General features: G+C 51.4%; 7 protein-coding genes across 7 annotated transcripts; 3 read left to right on the top strand and 4 right to left on the bottom strand.

The window, feature by feature from the left end:
• Positions 1-45: 45 nt before the first annotated feature.
• ABOM_011172 (uncharacterized protein) lies at positions 46-377 on the bottom strand (the record flags this gene model as incomplete). The annotated part of the gene is made up of 3 exons (XM_022538300.1): positions 46-170; positions 240-245; positions 308-377. 3 exons carry the CDS (start codon positions 375-377, stop codon positions 46-48), a joined length of 201 nt encoding a protein of 66 aa, XP_022383824.1.
• Positions 378-1,588: 1,211 nt separating this feature from the next.
• ABOM_011171 (uncharacterized protein) lies at positions 1,589-3,944 on the bottom strand (the record flags this gene model as incomplete). The annotated part of the gene is made up of 2 exons (XM_022538299.1): positions 1,589-3,405; positions 3,470-3,944. The coding sequence occupies 2 exons, from the start codon at positions 3,942-3,944 to the stop codon at positions 1,589-1,591; spliced, it is 2,292 nt and encodes a 763-aa protein (XP_022383822.1).
• A 1,241-nt stretch (positions 3,945-5,185) lies between these two features.
• On the top strand, positions 5,186-7,676 carry ABOM_011170 (putative C6 transcription factor (Leu3); the record flags this gene model as incomplete). The annotated part of the gene is made up of 6 exons (XM_022538298.1): positions 5,186-5,383; positions 5,457-5,908; positions 5,961-6,398; positions 6,462-6,727; positions 6,778-7,311; positions 7,369-7,676. 6 exons carry the CDS (start codon positions 5,186-5,188, stop codon positions 7,674-7,676), a joined length of 2,196 nt encoding a protein of 731 aa, XP_022383843.1.
• A 669-nt stretch (positions 7,677-8,345) lies between these two features.
• ABOM_011169 (penicillin-binding protein) lies at positions 8,346-10,055 on the top strand (the record flags this gene model as incomplete). Its single annotated transcript, XM_022538297.1, has 2 exons — positions 8,346-8,468; positions 8,541-10,055. 2 exons carry the CDS (start codon positions 8,346-8,348, stop codon positions 10,053-10,055), a joined length of 1,638 nt encoding a protein of 545 aa, XP_022383832.1.
• Positions 10,056-10,310: 255 nt separating this feature from the next.
• On the bottom strand, positions 10,311-11,987 carry ABOM_011168 (methionine aminopeptidase 2; the record flags this gene model as incomplete). The annotated part of the gene is made up of 6 exons (XM_022538296.1): positions 10,311-10,367; positions 10,421-10,507; positions 10,558-10,722; positions 10,778-11,041; positions 11,095-11,885; positions 11,945-11,987. 6 exons carry the CDS (start codon positions 11,985-11,987, stop codon positions 10,311-10,313), a joined length of 1,407 nt encoding a protein of 468 aa, XP_022383831.1.
• Positions 11,988-12,262: 275 nt separating this feature from the next.
• ABOM_011167 (uncharacterized protein) lies at positions 12,263-12,706 on the top strand (the record flags this gene model as incomplete). Its single annotated transcript, XM_022538295.1, has 1 exon — positions 12,263-12,706. The coding sequence occupies one exon, from the start codon at positions 12,263-12,265 to the stop codon at positions 12,704-12,706; it is 444 nt and encodes a 147-aa protein (XP_022383842.1).
• A 433-nt stretch (positions 12,707-13,139) lies between these two features.
• ABOM_011166 (uncharacterized protein) lies at positions 13,140-15,800 on the bottom strand (the record flags this gene model as incomplete). The annotated part of the gene is made up of 1 exon (XM_022538294.1): positions 13,140-15,800. One exon carries the CDS (start codon positions 15,798-15,800, stop codon positions 13,140-13,142), a length of 2,661 nt encoding a protein of 886 aa, XP_022383841.1.
• Positions 15,801-16,125: the final 325 nt, after the last annotated feature.

Below are 16,125 nucleotides of genomic sequence, written 5' to 3'. Positions count from 1 at the left end.
GCAGGATGGAAGCCCAACCATGATACCTGATTAGTGCCGACCCTTTCAAACGTTGTTGTTCTCTCCTTTGCCCAGAGCCTTGTCCAAGGTCGCCTTGGCGTTCTCGGCAGCAGAGGCAGCCTGTTCTTTGCCCTTGTTCAAAGCATCGTTTGCGGTCTCGCCTGGCTTTTCTACTCCGTATGAGCATCATATAGCGGAGTAGAGCAGAACAAAGCTCAAGTTTTAAATCCGTTACTTACCGTAGACTGTGTATTCATTAGTTAAATTGTCTCTATACACCAAGCAGAATCCTTAGAATTGTACATACATTTACTGATTTGATCCTTCGCGGATTCTGTGGTGTCGTTGAAGCCCTTCTTGAGCTTATTAATGTCCATTGTGTTTTCTCTTGCAATTGTGGCCTGTCAATTTACCATTAGAACTGCATGTATGACTAGGTGAGTCACATACCGACTGAAGGAATATACTCGAGAACAGAAGATACGTATGTACGTGCAAAAATAAACCAGATATGGAAGAGTTTCTACCCAGGTACCCGAAGGTTTATATATCCAGTGGACCAGACAAGAGCAACCAGCATAACCTAATGGTTACGTATATAACTTCCGTCGACACAACTCCGCGACATCGTAACCGTGGAATGGCATACTTTCCCCAAGGGTTGCACTTCTAGTTGATTTCCGAATGCAGCAATAGCTGCACTCAACAATGGATCGGCCTTTGGGCCTTGGCGACCATTGCCGGCTGTTATTGGCCATGGTTGCGTGAATAGGTAGGTTAGTAGTGTTGCAGATGCATCTCGCATAGATGACGCTTTTCACTATTTCTTACCACCCTCTAGGGGATTTCGTCAGATCTTGAAGTTTGCCCTGAGTGATGCTGGAGATTGATACCTGGGTCTTGTTCAGGTTTAGTGGCACCCTGATTGGGTTTGGCGGCCCGTGCCTTTCGCTTATCGGGGACTTGGTTCATCGATGGATACATTGATACGTATCGGAGAATTTCTTACCATATACTAGTACTAGTCAGAACTTCAGTCTCTACGAAACTCAAGTGAATTTGGTATCCACTCTACATACGGTTCAAACTGAATTTATACTACGGTGATTACTGGAGGTGCACTCTGATTCTGCAGATGAGCAAATGGGATATATATGTTACGACTTCCAGTCCAAGCAGTTGGGTATACAATTATCACACTTTCTTGGGTCATCTCTTGGTCATAACCCCAGCCGAGGTTGAAACCCAGATATGGCTGGGATACTCTCAAGTATAGAGGTGACGCTTCAGTCTTCGGCGAAGTTTTGCAGACTTGTTGGTGATGGGACGATTCCGGTCCATTAGGTATGCGTTTCTTTTCATCGATCTGAGATGGTATTGCTCTGGATAGAGCATCTTGGTTGCCTGATTCGGATGTTATTCTTAAGTTTCGTTAGTTACGCAAATAAGAGCCTCTTTCTCCAGTAATCATTGTTCAAAATCATATTAATTCATGGTATCGAGTATAAAGTTCACAAGCAACGAATTCCAAACACGCTTGAGCTACACAATCATAATTTGGAAGCAAGGATACAGGCTTCGAATCTCTTCAGCAACCCCCTCCGCCACAGCCTCCTCCTCCTCCCCCGCCACCACAACCTCCGCCTCCGCCTCCCCCACTGCTACTCCCGCCGCACCCTGCACTACCACCTGATCCACACCCGCCTGCTGCTCCGCCCCCCCCGCCAGCACATCCACCGCCGCATCCCCCTCCCATCCCACCACAGCCGCCTGCCGCAACACTGCCTCCACAGGTTCCCACGGCACAGTTGCCATGGGCCCCGGAGACGAAGCTCATGCAGCCTGGATTTGAAGCATATGCATTGGAGTGCACGCAGGGGTCAGCCACATACGGGGCGTAGCATGGCACATATATTGGATAACCGTATACCATGGGAAGGGCATGAAGACTGGCGTCTGAAGCACGGTCCTGTTCCTTGTTGCCTTGTTTGCGATCTCGCTTCTCTGCACGACGGCGTGACTTTTGGTAGTTGCTTTGAAGTTTCAAGTGCTTCACATATCGAGGATTAAAGCCGGACCGTGTCTTCTTTGTTTCCGCTGGGACAGCACTGTGCGCGGAGATATGGGGGTTCTTGTCCGGATTCGAAGATATATCTGGCCGATTGTGGAGATTGGCGGCCGCTTCGCGAGCTCGGGAGGTTGACTGGGAGATAAAGATGCCGTCGCTGAGATCCGGAGCTCGGATAGCCTCACAGTACCAGCAAGTGCACTCGCTGTAGATATCACCTTTGGTGAGCTTCTTGTACATTTTGCTAGTCCACTCGAATCCATCCGACAGTTTAGTTTCTTCGACTTTATCGTCATGATCAATAAAATTCGGAACCCTGGTGTGTTGCCGTGTTGTGAAGATGGAATAGTCAAAGTACCTTGAAGGCGACAGTTGATGGGTATGCCAGGCAAGATCGACATCCAGAGTTGGGACAGCCATGTTGCGTGGGTTTTGTGCCATGATTTGGAAGAAAACTTCATATTTTCTGATCAAACGGTCCATGGTGGCCTTCACTGTAGGCGAGTGAAGCCAATCAATGTTGTCCATCTTTTGAACAAAAGTTCCTTGTCGAATGACAGCACCAACCAGGTCTAGCGCGAAGGGACTATGATTATCCCAATAGCGAGCCATCATCCGACGGAATGCCACCTTCTCTTCTGGCCATAATGAGTAAAAGCCTGAATCTGGGTTGACCTTTCGCATGATGTCCCGGCTCATGATGCTGGACTGTAGCCTGTTGCGTAACGCCGCCATTGTCCTGCAGTCATTGTCCGTTGGGTCAGTCTGCGAAAGGAGAACGGTCCCTATCGCCTTGATTAAGCGATTGGGGAATATGGACTGCCTCTTCTTTCGACTCGAGACAGAGACAGCTTTTGGCACGCCCCTGATATCATAGAACGTCCCCGGCATCGGCACGTCCGAGGCCCAAAAAGCCCTAACATCTTTCCGAAACTTCTCGATCTTTAGGCTCTCGTGTGTGACTTGGAAGTTACAGACCGGACATGTCGTTTGGAAATTTTTATCAGCGAAGCCCCGGCAATTGTTAAATGCTTCATCGAGTGGGTAAGACATCCGAGCTTCGGTCCAGGGCACGGACAGCTCGTGCTTACAGCTAGGACAACCGAGGGGCTTCTTGGATGAACACTTTAGATTGTCCCAGGGCAGACCGGTTTTCTGCTGAAAGCGGGCTACCGCTGCCTGCCCAGCGTTGTATTCTATGGTTTGATCGTCGATGCAGGAGTTGATAATTTCCCAAGGGAAACCAGCTGTCCAGAAGCCCATGGCACCTCCTCGAATGCAATCTTCAAGAAAGGCCCTAGGGTTCAGCATATGTGCGTGCCACACCATTAGAATATCTGATGGGGAAGTCTGTCAGCAACTTGCAATAGTTTATGAAGGCCGCTTCAAGGCTTCACTCACCTAGAGGGGGCATTGCCTTTGGAGACCAGTAGAACGTCTTGTGCTCGGTAATTGAGTCATAACTGCCGTCCTGCAGGTCACGGCGCTTGGGACATCGCCTAGGGGATTGAATACATTTCTGCCACCAAGTCGTGTAGCGGTCGGCTGCCCTGGCTGTGTACACAGCCCATCGCTTTTCTTTGACACGAGCAAATGCCTCATGTGTAGTAGCTCCAAACACATCTGGGTCAGGATCATTGATATTGAATAGACCCTTGATGTTAGTTAAGTTGTCGCGTAGATCGGCGAGTGCTGCTAAGAACTTCAGATGAGCAATACATTGGTCTTGGGTGACTGTCGAACAAACAGGCGGTCCAGCTGTTTTGAACAAGTCCAACGGCGGTATTACTAGGGGAGGCTCATCAATCTGACCGTACGATGGAGGTTCAACTTCCGCGGCGTCTTCTGTGAGCTTTTCGAAAGGAGACGATTTCATCTTGTTAAAACGACTGAAGATTCATATACTAGAGATATCATATTGCAAAAGAACAGATAGGCATTCGATCAGCATTGAAGGAGCCGAGCTGCTTTATACGTAATATTTACACTCATATATAAGAACCCTGTGATGTAAGATGATGGCTTGGTGATGCGTCGCCGGGCAAACAGTGAAATGGGGGCGATGATCCATGGACGAGCGAATAGAGATTAAGGATGCCAACATGGAGGGTTGTGAAGAACACTTCTGCATCCACGGAGAGACATTGTTTCTAGAAGTCGGGCAACCCACTAGTGTAGCATTACAGCACTGACCACCAAGCTTTTCTTTCCCTGACCAGCAGCCATTGGGATGGTCTCCTGGCGGCAGTGCAAGGCTTAATGCTCATCATGGGGCAATGAGCGACACAGCCTCGGGAATACGATGTGTAGTGCTTTCGGGGGTGGGTGATCCCTAGCAAATCTGGTAGCATTTGACGACAATACGAAGCGGTTCTTAGCGTCGGCTAACCTGCAAGCCCTTTTCTTTGTTCTAGCGGCTTTCCACCATGACATCGAAATGTGCGATAAGATCTCCAGAGATGCGGAATGGAGGATCTACAATGCGATGAGGCGGAGGAATGCGGCTCATATGCTCTTTCACATGAAATGCATTTGCCAAGCCACTTCGACTATGACAGGTAGATAAGAAAAATCAGGAGTGCCGTAGTAGAGTACTACCAGACAGCACGCTGGATCTTCGCGGGTAGAACATGAACCAAGGAACTGCCAGGCTATATCTCCCTGTTATTAAGCCTCCGTTATCATCACGTGCGCCGGGGAACCACGTGAGAGCGAGATCGGACAGCTTCTCAATCGCCTCCCCCCACTGTTGTTACTCATCCATCGCTGAGGGGATCTGATCATCCAGTCAACCGAGTTGGCGAACGGTAGTTTGAATAGTCCATATTACTATTTGCTGTGACATTTATTCCCTGTATCATTAGCCTATTGTTTTATTTTTTATCTGTCCCTCGTGGGCTTGTGTGCAAACTGTGTGGTGACAGGCCACGCCAAACCTTTTTTTTTTTTTTTTTTTTTTTTTTTTTTTCTGCCGTCCGAGCTTTATCGGTCGACTCGCCCGCAACCAGCCTGGCGTCATTCGGAGCACTACCCAGCGGAATCGGAGGCGGCAGCCTGCAGGGGGAAATTCTGGAGCCAAGTGCAGGGAATAATGCTCCTGCTGCCACCAGTCCCGTAATGGGAGGTGTCAGCCATCCATCTGCTTCGGCTACTGGCGGGCCCGATGGCGTGGGACCAGCCAGGAAGCGCACTGTCGCCATGGCGGGGTTAGACAGTTCTCCTGGCAGCGTGGATGACGTGGAAGAGAGCGAGCTTCGTGAGGAGAAGAAAAGGCAGCCTGTGAAGCGTGCCTGTAACGAATGTCGTCAGCAGAAGGTGAGCACCTGAACCATCCAAGACTATACTGTTGCCCTCACAGGTCAGACTAATCCATACTTCGTTACGGCAGTTGCGCTGCGATGTAGTTCAAGACCCATGGATGGACTGCTCCCGTTGCCGTCGCTTGAAACTTGACTGCAAAATCGAATCCAACTTCAAGAGAGTCGGGAAGCGCAGTCGCAATGCGGAGATGGAAAGGGAGATCATCGAGCTGAGGAAGCAGATTGCCAACGTCCAGGCGAATTCTGCCACGTCCATGCCCCAACAACCACCGTCTATACAATCTGCCCAACACACTCCCAAACAGGAACCTTCTAGCCATGTTAGTCCGGCTGGCGTTTATCACACGCCCTCGGGCATGTCTGCCGATCAGTATATGGGCTCTCACGAAGCAGTCGCATCGCTTTTAGACCTACGTTCGGGCTTCGATGGTTCTAACTATATGAGGAACGGGAGCCACAACTTCAAGCGGATCGAAGATGTCGTCGTTGTACCGGAGAGGGTGACAGAATTATTTGATCTGTAAGTCTCGGTTTAGATATGGTGTCTTGGGGATATGTCCTAATGCTGCCAGGTATTTTACGTTTTATCATCCTTTTCTTCCATTCCTCGAACGAGGACAGTCGCCCGATGAATATTACAATGCCTCACCTTTACTTTTTTGGACTATTATTAGCGTTGGAGCACGGCGTTATCAGCCTGATACGCACCTTTTGAACTCCCTCGCAGGCCCCGTTTCGCGACTGGTATGGAGTACGCTGGCAGACATTCCACAAAGCTATCATGTCGTGAAAGCTCTCTGCTTGCTTTGTACCTGGCCCTTCCCCACGAGCAGCACCTCCACCGATCCCACCTTTATGCTTTGTGGAATGATGATGCAGGTGGCCATGCAGCTCGGTCTACATCGTCCGTCATATGCTCAAGATTTCAGTAAATTCAGAGTGGAGCTTATTGAAGATGAGCTGAAAGATAAAGTGAGGACGTGGGCGATCTGCAATATTGTTGCTCAACGGTATGTCTTCACTCATTGTTCTAAATCTCTGGGGTCATCTTTATCCTGACAGGCGCCATCTAGGGTTGCGACCGGGTACGGGCAGCCACCGTCTACTTTGTATGACTGGACACTTTCGAGCGAGTCGCTGGACCCAAACTACAAGTTGCCGGAAGGTATCCGTGCGCGCCTTCAGATTGAAAAGCTCTGTGACAAGGTCACCAGAGCACTCTATATCAACCACCGGGACCCTGTTGGGCTGTGTAATGACCAGGAACGATCGACGCTGATCTCATTCTTTGCTCGGGATTTCGATGAACTCGAGTCGCAGTTGAAGGTTCAGAATGATTGTGAGCCTTACCCATGGATACTTGATTGAGAAACATACTAATCTGCCCAGGTATCACCGATCTTTATCTTCGCGCTGCCAACCTGCACCTACATTTGTCGGTCTTTTTCGACGATACTACTGAAAAGGACTACCGTGATCGTCTTCTTTCTTTGTATGTTGCAACCAGAACATTCCTGGAGGCTGCTATGAACCTGGAAACGGAGGTTGGGCCGGTACTCTCTTACACGCCGTATTACATCTACCAGATGCTGGTAGCCGCAGGCTGTACGCTACTGAAGCTTGGCACGAGCTTCTTTGCGGCTCATATAAATATGGATTATACCAAGACTCTTTTCAACCGGACTATTTGGGCTATCCGGGGAGTATCAGTGTCTAGTAATGATCTACCGGAGCGGCTTGCCGAAGTTCTAGCCCAGATGTGGAGGTTGCAGAATACGCCAACCCCCAAACCGTCCACCGACAGCTCCGAGATGGACGATTCCTTGATGCTGAAAGTCCGGTGTCGCATGAGTATGTCGCTTCTTTTCGACTCGGTGTGGCGATGGCGGGAAGACGCGCGGACGAAAGATCGAAACCTCGAAGGTATGTTTGCTTCAAGCGTAGACGCGCTATGTACCTAGGGACTAATCAGAAATGCAGCCTATCTTAAGAACCCGACGAACCCAGATTCTAACGCCGAGTCTTCCGCAGCGTCATCCGTTGGAGCTGCACATACTTCCAACTCGACTCCTGGTATTGGTGGAGATCCTAGCCTGGCACCTGCACCTATGCTTCCGCAAGCCACCTTGGGTGTCCAGTCTGGTAGCAGCGTCCCGGGTCTCCCAAGCGGGCTTATGGAGCCCAATTACGAAGTTTTTGACCCATTGAACTGGCTGCTGGATGGTTTGGTCGATTTACCATACTCATATTCTACGATTTCAGGGATGGAGGCTCAAGGTATTGCATAGCCTTGCCCTACAATGTTTTGTTTTGCTACCGTATTACGATTTCTGGCGTTTTAAGGCTGGCTTACTGCATATCCTGCGTGTATTTGTATATATACCCGAGGAGTCTGGTTGAACTATTTGAATAATGCATTACTACTCTTCGAGACTACATACCTGGACGATTTTCAGATGATAACATTTCATGAAGACACGATTATCAAGATTTGGCGGTTGAATGAGAGATGTCCAACGTAGCTGTATGCAAGATCGCAAGCAGTACATTCACGCTACGACACGTTTGGTTGGATCTGATAGCAGTCCCAATTACTGATTAGAGAGACACCTCTATTAATGCCATGTCTTATCAAGTACAATCCAGCTTATCCACGTTGGCCGATCCGCACCTCCCGTCAAGACTTCACTAGCAGCTCTTCAGTGAGGCTTAGCCAAGGTACTAAAAGCACTAATTCTTAGCGGAGGGTCTGAGATCCAAAGTAGCAAATGCACGATAATACGAGTGGGCTATCTATATGCATGATTGCTACCTTACCTTGCCTTTAATATAACTCCACCGGTAGTTCTAACGAACTAGTGCTTATTCCGTAGTTCAAAGAAAACATCATATAAGTCCCAATCCTACCCAGCCTATACTTAGCCTCTCTTCCCCGACATCCACCTGAAACAACAAGCATGCAACGCGGAACATCTCCCCTAACACCCGAGTTCGACGATCTCGTCAACGCCCTCCTCGCCGAATGGCACGTCCCCGGCACATCAATCGCCGTCATCAATGGACCGGACACATTCTCCAAGGTAGATAAAAAATCCTCAACCGCTATATACATCAATCAACCCACCTAATCAAACAACCACATAAAACCCCAGGGCTACGGCATATCCAAATACCCCAACACGCCGGCCACCCCGCAAACCCTCTACTACACAGCCAGCACCACCAAATCCTTCACAGCAGCAGCCCTATCCCTCCTCATTGACGACGACGACGACGCCGCCACCAACACCACCCAATCTCCCACCCAAGAGTCCCAGCCCCTAACCTGGACAACGCCCCTCTCATCCCTCATCCGCTCCGACTTTGTTCTCCCAGACGCCTATGCCACTGAACACATCACCCTCGAAGATGCCCTCGCCCACCGAACAGGCCTCCCAGAGCACTCCTACCATTTCCGACCCGACAACTCAGCAACCCCCAAAGACGAGGTCAGAAGACTCCGCCATCTCCCCATGACAGCCGCCATCCGCACGAAATACATGTACAACAGTTTCATGTACACGGCTGTTTCGCACGCGATCGAAACCCTCACCGGCCGTGACTTGGGTGTCTTCCTCCGGGAAAGAATCTGGGATCCGCTCCACATGGATGCGACCTATTGGACGCTCCGTGATGCGGTGGCTGGTAGTCGGCCGGATGAGCTGGCTGGGGCGTATGTCTGGGATGTCTCTTCTTCTTCTTCTTCTTCTTCTTCTTCTTCTTCTTCTTCTTCTTCTTCTTCTTCTTCTTCTTCTTCTTCTTCTTCTTCTTCTTCTGGTTCTTCCTCGGGATTCGTCGAGATCGACCACCCCGAGTACGCGGAGTTGTCAGGAGCCGGGTGCATGATTAGCAGTGTAGTAGACTATGCGAAGTGGCTCCGCTGCATGATGGCACAGAGCGGGCCGCTAAGCAGGGCGGGACATGCCGCGCTGGTGGAGCCGCGGATTGTGTCCATGACCGGGGCGACGAATCTGTTCCCCGGGCCGCATTTGTACGCGCTCGGGTGGCGGGTGGATTACTACCGGGGGGAGAAGATTGTGTGGCACACAGGGAGCATTGGGGGGTTTGGGTCTCTGATGATGTTTCTCCCGGGGCGGGACTGGGGATTGGTTGCTATGGGCAATTCGACGGTGACGAGTAACCAGATGCAGCAGGTCTTGTATATGTATTTGCTGGATGGGTTGTTGGGGACGCCGGTGGGCGAGCGGGTGGATTGGGGGGCGGTTATTAGGGAGAAGAAGGAGAGGCGGCGGGAGGAGTTGGCTTGCGCGAGAGAACGGCTTTATCCGGACTTGCCTTGTCCTGTTTTGAGGCCCGCGTTGGAGGTTAGGGAGTATACTGGGGGTTATTGGCATCCTGCGTATGGGGCTATGGATTTGGTGCTTGATGCTGGGGGGAAGGGGCTCGTTGCGGATCGCCGGAGTCAGGAGTTTAGTATGATGATTGCGATGGAGCATGTTAGTGGGGAGTTTTGGTTGGCGAGGTTGCAGGAGAAGCACAAGGATCCTCGCGATTATGAAGTTGTTCGCGCCGAGTTCAGACTTGGTCCGGAGGGCGTGAGGGAAGTTGGTGTCGATCTGGAGCCGACGATGGATGGGGAGTTGGTCTGGTTTCGGAGGGTGAATTGATCCTCTACGTTATTTATTGGTGTCTGTCTGAATCAGAGGGTAATATATCAGGAAGAGCAGTACGTAGGTCATCTTAAACATTGTAAGTAACAGATGCCCTTACTGACACTATCTAATCGGCACAATGTACCATGTTGAATGGCCAGAAAACTAGATTGTAAACGAGGGTCGAGCATGAGCCATGTTGGATGGCGTCAGGCAGAATGATTCCAAGGGAGCAGCTCCCTATACCACTGATGTTGCACGTAGAAGATGTCAATAGTCGCTTCCACGGCTGACCACCTCCTTACACGACTCTCGCAACAATATAGTCTGCAAAGCACGATTAGCTCTGGCTCCGCATCGCAGTAGGAGAGCATACTCACATGTTCAAATTGTGCCGAGTATGATCCCTTCACATCCATAAGAGGCGCATATTGCTCCACAATCCCATTGTTTACAAGACTGTTCATCTGTTCCGGAATTAGCACACTTTCCGATCGGCAGGCTGATGAATACGTACACCGGCCAAGTAGCGCTCAACTCCAAGTCGTTCAAGGTAACGGCGACAGAAGACAATCGAGCCGAAATTGTCATTGATCGTCTTGTACAGAGATCTGGCCGAGGCGAGAGGGGACGTCACCCTCTTCGGTGCGTTCGGGTCTTTTCCATACCCATAGACACCAAACTAGCATGTTTGTGAGCACCTACACTGATCTCAAGCAAGCAAAGGGGAAACATACGCCATCCACTGTAGAGCCACGGCCCGTCGAGCCAAACGTTTCGATGGCAAAAATCTCCCCCTCTTCCATCTTCGTTTGGCTGGAATTTCTCACAAATGGGATTGACTTCCCACCGTGAATTTGATAGCGTTTGATGTCATGCCCGCTAAGATCTCGCACCGGTTTCACAGGGAACACTTTGCCGCCGATTTCGACCTCATAGCTTTCCATCGCCTCCTGGATGGCAGCACTGACGTCGCTGATACGGACATCGACTCCAGCATTCTGAAAAGCGTTAGCTGCGCCATAACCTGTGAGATACCAGGGCTCTTTCCTACCTTGATACCAGTGTTCGTAGCATCCTTAACCGCGGCAAGTAGGTTGTCGTAAGTTGGGTCAAACGACATTGTGAACGCACTGTCCACTATCCAGCCATTGATATGGACACCAAAGTCCACCTTCATCACATCGCTTGCTTGCAAGACGATGTCCTTTTGGCCCGGGTTAGGCGTGTAATGCGCCACACAATCGTTCAAAGCGAGTCCCGTGGGGAATCCCAATCCTGACTGGAGACACTGCCCAGTCTCGAGGCCAGCATTGCCCAGTAGCGCTCTCACGCCATCCTCAATGCCGACGGCAATCTCCGTGAGAGTCTGGCCAGGCCGAACGTTCTCCTGAGTCCAGTGTCGGACCTGACGATGTATCTCTGCTGCTTTGCGATAATCGCTGAGGACACTGTCATCCTGGAGATGATTCCGAGCCAGGTATCGGGCTTCCTCGGTCGTTGTGCGAGCCGTGCCCTCGACCACGGGTCCATACTCGTGGATCTCGCCGACTGGGAACTGGCCCGTGGGGAAAAGGTCACTCAACGGGACCCGTGGCGGCGAGGACTGCTTTAACGCTGAGGTTTTCTTCTTGGGCTTTCTTCGTTTCTTCTTCTTGCTGGTCGTTTCCGACGAAGGTTGTTGTTCGGTCAGTGAGGTGGTGGCAACGGCGCCAGCCTTATCGTCTCCGTCGGCACCGTCGTCCCCATCGCCATCCCCCAAACTGCCGTCGCCGTCCCGGGACAGATGAGCGCCTCGCGGCTCTCCGCCAGCAGAATTGGAACTGATTGAGTTGGACGGATCATCTGCAAGGAATGAATAAGCACAACTCTTACTAAGATGGTGGAATAAGGTTAATCCATACTACCATCTCTCTGGCCCTCGCCTTCAAATGTTTTGGAGCCCATCTCGACATGAAGAATTGGATCTGGAAAACACCCGTGAGTTGGTTGCAGTTGATGAGAAGTGGCGTGGTGCAAGTTTCAGTTGTCAATTGCTACACGAGCTAAGCTGACGCCCCGCTAGTTCCTGTTTGGGCATAGTGCTTACCTGCCTTGACAGCGACCAGTCTTGACTCTGATAACCCGGAGTATATAGATTACTTACTTCCTCCCTGTCTGTCACCAGGTGACACCCACTGTACAATAGCATATACCTAGTCTCAGATTGATGTATATATAGAATGGCTTTCCAAACCACACGGCCGTCTTCCACACTTCTAGTCCCCTCCAGACGGCCTCTTGCCGTCCCCAACAACCCCACCCTCTCCAACACGACCGCTACGGACCCGCCGATACATATTCATTTAACACCAAGTTCTATGTCCACGTCGACAGTCGCGGAATCCAAATCCAAATCCAAGTCTGTCTCTGAGAATCAGCATGTGGAGCTAAAGTCTCGGCCCACGACTGTCGAGTATGATTTCTCGTCTGGCCCGCAGCCGTTCTTGGATCCGGGGTTGTGGGAGAACGTGAAGGCGGTGGATCGGCTGCGGAAGGAGGGTGAAGGGGCCGGAGAGGGAGATGTTTACGTTAAAGAGAAGGAGGAGGGCTTGCGGAGGAAGAGGGAGAGGGAGGCGGAGTTTGGTGAGATGGCTGTTCGGGGGAGGATGGGGAGGTGGAAGTGATTCCATTTTCTTTTTCTTCATTTTTATATCTAGTATCTCCTTGTCCGGTCATGTTTCTTTTAATATAAAGGTTTACGCGTTTCAGGGACCTGAGTCAGTATATATGTTATGATTGTGTATTGTTATCTTGTATTTCTCGTAATGGGCAAATTTATAATCTCATCAAAGTAGGCGTATGATACAGAGAGAACACACATCATGCGAAATGCCACCGCGCCCGAACAATCATCGTGCTGGATCTCGTGTTCCGTGGGTCCATCATTCGTGACTCGTCAAGCATCAATATAGTTGCAACAGAAAGATAAACATCTTAAAGGAAATAACAAATAAAGCACAAGAGAAGAAACAGAGATCGTTCATGCATGATCGTCATTCATCATATTGGTCGTGTCGTGCTGGGCTTACTCGAGCACCGTCGATCATATCGTAAAAGTTATTGCACCATACTTCGCGTCTGCGTGCTGGAGTCCACGAGGACTGCTTCACCAATGCTCTGCTTCAGCGCCTCGCGTCGGGCTTCTCGCTTGCCCTCGGCACGCTGCTGCCAGCTGCGTCTCAAACGCTTACGGAAGCTGCGCACGGAACCAAACCGAAGCCGTAATCGCCACCATGAGAGAGAGCGATATCGTCGCTGGTGAAGAGAAGTCTGTGAATACAACGCCTCAGGCATGAATACTCGACTGCCCACGAGACTGTCCCGGGCCTGGCGACGGGAAGCCGCCTCATCGGAAGACCGTTTCGTGTCAATGCTGCGAGGAGAAATGGGAGGCCCTTGAAACACAACCCGCTGTTGAGGCATCCCCAAGGAGTTGCTAATGACCTGGTCGGCCCCCAACGTGGGAGGACGAAAAGTCTGTTCGCGAGGGGACTGGTCTTCGGATTCCGATGTATCTTCCCAGAACCGACGAGGCCTCCAGAACGGGTGGAGTTTGCCGTCAATATCTTTCCCCGCCATGCGGTTTTTCGCCGACGTTACCGAGAATGATCGGGCGATGGAGTTAAAGGAATCAGAACGAGGTCGGAGCTTCCAAGGGCGTCGAACCGACCCGAATCGGCGAGAGGGCTGCTCACCCGTCTCCCCATTTCCCGTGCCTCTTTCAGGCTCACGATCTGCCTCATTCACCGGGGTGGGTGGACTGATCTTACACACGGGGGGATTTGGGGGCTGGCGCGGATTCTGCAGTGGGGAGTCTACCTCACCCTGTTCTGGGCTTTGAGGGAATTCTGGCTTTGCCGGACTGCCTTGGAATTCTACCCGAATTGCTAGCCCTTGAGGTCCAGATCGGTGCTGCGGGTCGACCAGCAGTAGAGATTCATTGTTGTGTGGAAAAAAAGGCACCAGGGTAGCTTCACTAATCTCCACTAATCCTGGCGATGACGACGGGATTGATCCTAGCGTGAAAGCCCCTGACGGTGAGCGTAGATGGGCCATATCCTCTACCCCGATAAGAATGGACTGCGTCTTCAGCACATCGGCCCGGTCACGTACTTGTGGTGCTTTCATAGGCTCAGGCATCGGTGGCTCCGGCTGCTGGTTTTCCTTTTCGTTCTCCACCGCCGATGGATAATTTCGCGAGCTCATTGATGTAAGGGACGTGGCTCGGGAGTTGTTCTGGCTGGTCGGCGCGGATAATGACGAGCTACGTGGAGGGATAATGGGCCGACCAATGCTGCGACCCCTGGAGTCTGTGTCCTGATGGGAGGGCGCACTGGAATTTGACAAAGTACGTCTCTTTTGGGGTGGACGATCAAGCGACTCCGGTCTGCTCCCCGATCTTGTCCGTGTTCGGCGGCTCGATGGCTGAGAGCTGGCATTGGATGGCTTTCTGCTGGTCGAGGCCGAGGATTTCAAAGATGAATGCCGCTCCGGAATCACCACGACCGGAACGACCTCCACCTGCTGCCGAAGGCCACCCTGGGTTGAGCTTTCAGAGATGGACATCTCCGATGCGATACTTCTGCGATCATTTTCTGAGATACGAGCAGCCTTGTGGATCAAGCGGTGCTGCGAATCTGGGTTCGAGACTAAGGATCCACGCTCTGACCTGGTGATAGGAGAGCTGGTCGAACGCAGCGAAACCCTCTTCTCTGTATGACGAAGGGAGGGTTTATACGGCTCGGGTGTGTCAACAATCATCACTTCGATTGTGGAGGAAGTGGATACACCCGAGAATCGGCGAGAATCATCGTGGGTGTAGGGATCCGTTCGGCCCTCCGGGGGACTCCAGTCAATCTTTTCAGAATACTGTTCTGGATATGGACTGGCGCCGGTGTCCTGCGCATCTCGGACTCGAACGCGTATGTTCCTTTCACGTGTTCGTGGGACATCCAAGTCGCGCGCACTCGTGCTACATGTATTCTGAGGCTGTTCCGGCGCGTTTGCGGTAGGAAGAGCATCGGAGGAATGGTTCCTTGAGCGCCTACGCCTCTGACGCGACGCAGCAAACCTGTCGGTGTTCTCCGTTGCCCATTCCCCGTTAATACCTTCGTACCGGGATGGCTTTAGTAAGATGGCATCGGATTCGTCAACGACAGGTGTGGTATCTTCCGGTCTGGCATTCTTGGGTTCTGATTGAACACTCTTTTGCAGTGACCTCTGCCTGGTCGACTGACGCGACGATGGGGACGATCGGTGAGGGGTCTCAGTCTCACCGTCGGAGATCATTTCGCATGCTGTTTGGAAAGACTCCGCACGCGACGAGGAAGAAGCCTGCCGGAATTGACTGCCAAATCCAGGTCGATACGTCGTGGCAGGAAGTCGAGGCGGCGTGGTTTCGGGGGTTGGTGGGTGCGATGGTTTTGAAGGTGTCGCTGTTCCAGACATGGAGTGCGGCGAGGCGAGCTTTTGTAATTCCAGCTCTTTTGGCGTTGGGGATTCATCTGGAGGAACACCGGGCGGTGTTAAAGGAAGAGCGGGCGCCGTTGCGTGAGCACCGCCATTTGAAGTGTCAACGATGGGGTCAGATGGAGACGCGTGGATGACATGTACACTTGGATCGCCATTTGGCCTTCGGGGAAGTGACTTGTGGGCCCTGAATAGCGGCCGGCCCAAGTGCTCTAGTGAGGCGGGAGACGTGCCAGCAATGCCGGGCATGTTGACCGAAGAGCCCAACTGCACCGTCAGCCGGAAATCACAACGTTTGTTGGTCACCGGATTGTTGGCAAAACTGGAATACTATTACCAAACTATGGGGCCGCTGGGGGGTATTCTCATGATACCAAGACTATTTCGAATAAGATTGGTCCAGGAGGGTTAATGCTGGCGTCGCATAGCGAAAGCAAGGCGATCTGATCCGTAGGGTCGAGTTCCGACACTACGATCCAACCGAAGGCAACAACAATGTGAAGAAAAAGAAGAAAATAAAAAAAATGAAGAGAGAGAGAGAGAGAGAGAGAGAGAGAGAGAGAGAGAGAGAGAG

Source organism: Aspergillus bombycis (genome assembly GCF_001792695.1).
Source record: "Aspergillus bombycis strain NRRL26010 chromosome Unknown contig00159, whole genome shotgun sequence".
NCBI classification, from domain to species: Eukaryota; Fungi; Ascomycota; class Eurotiomycetes; order Eurotiales; family Aspergillaceae; genus Aspergillus; species Aspergillus bombycis.
This window is presented reverse-complemented; position numbering and strand designations above follow the sequence as displayed.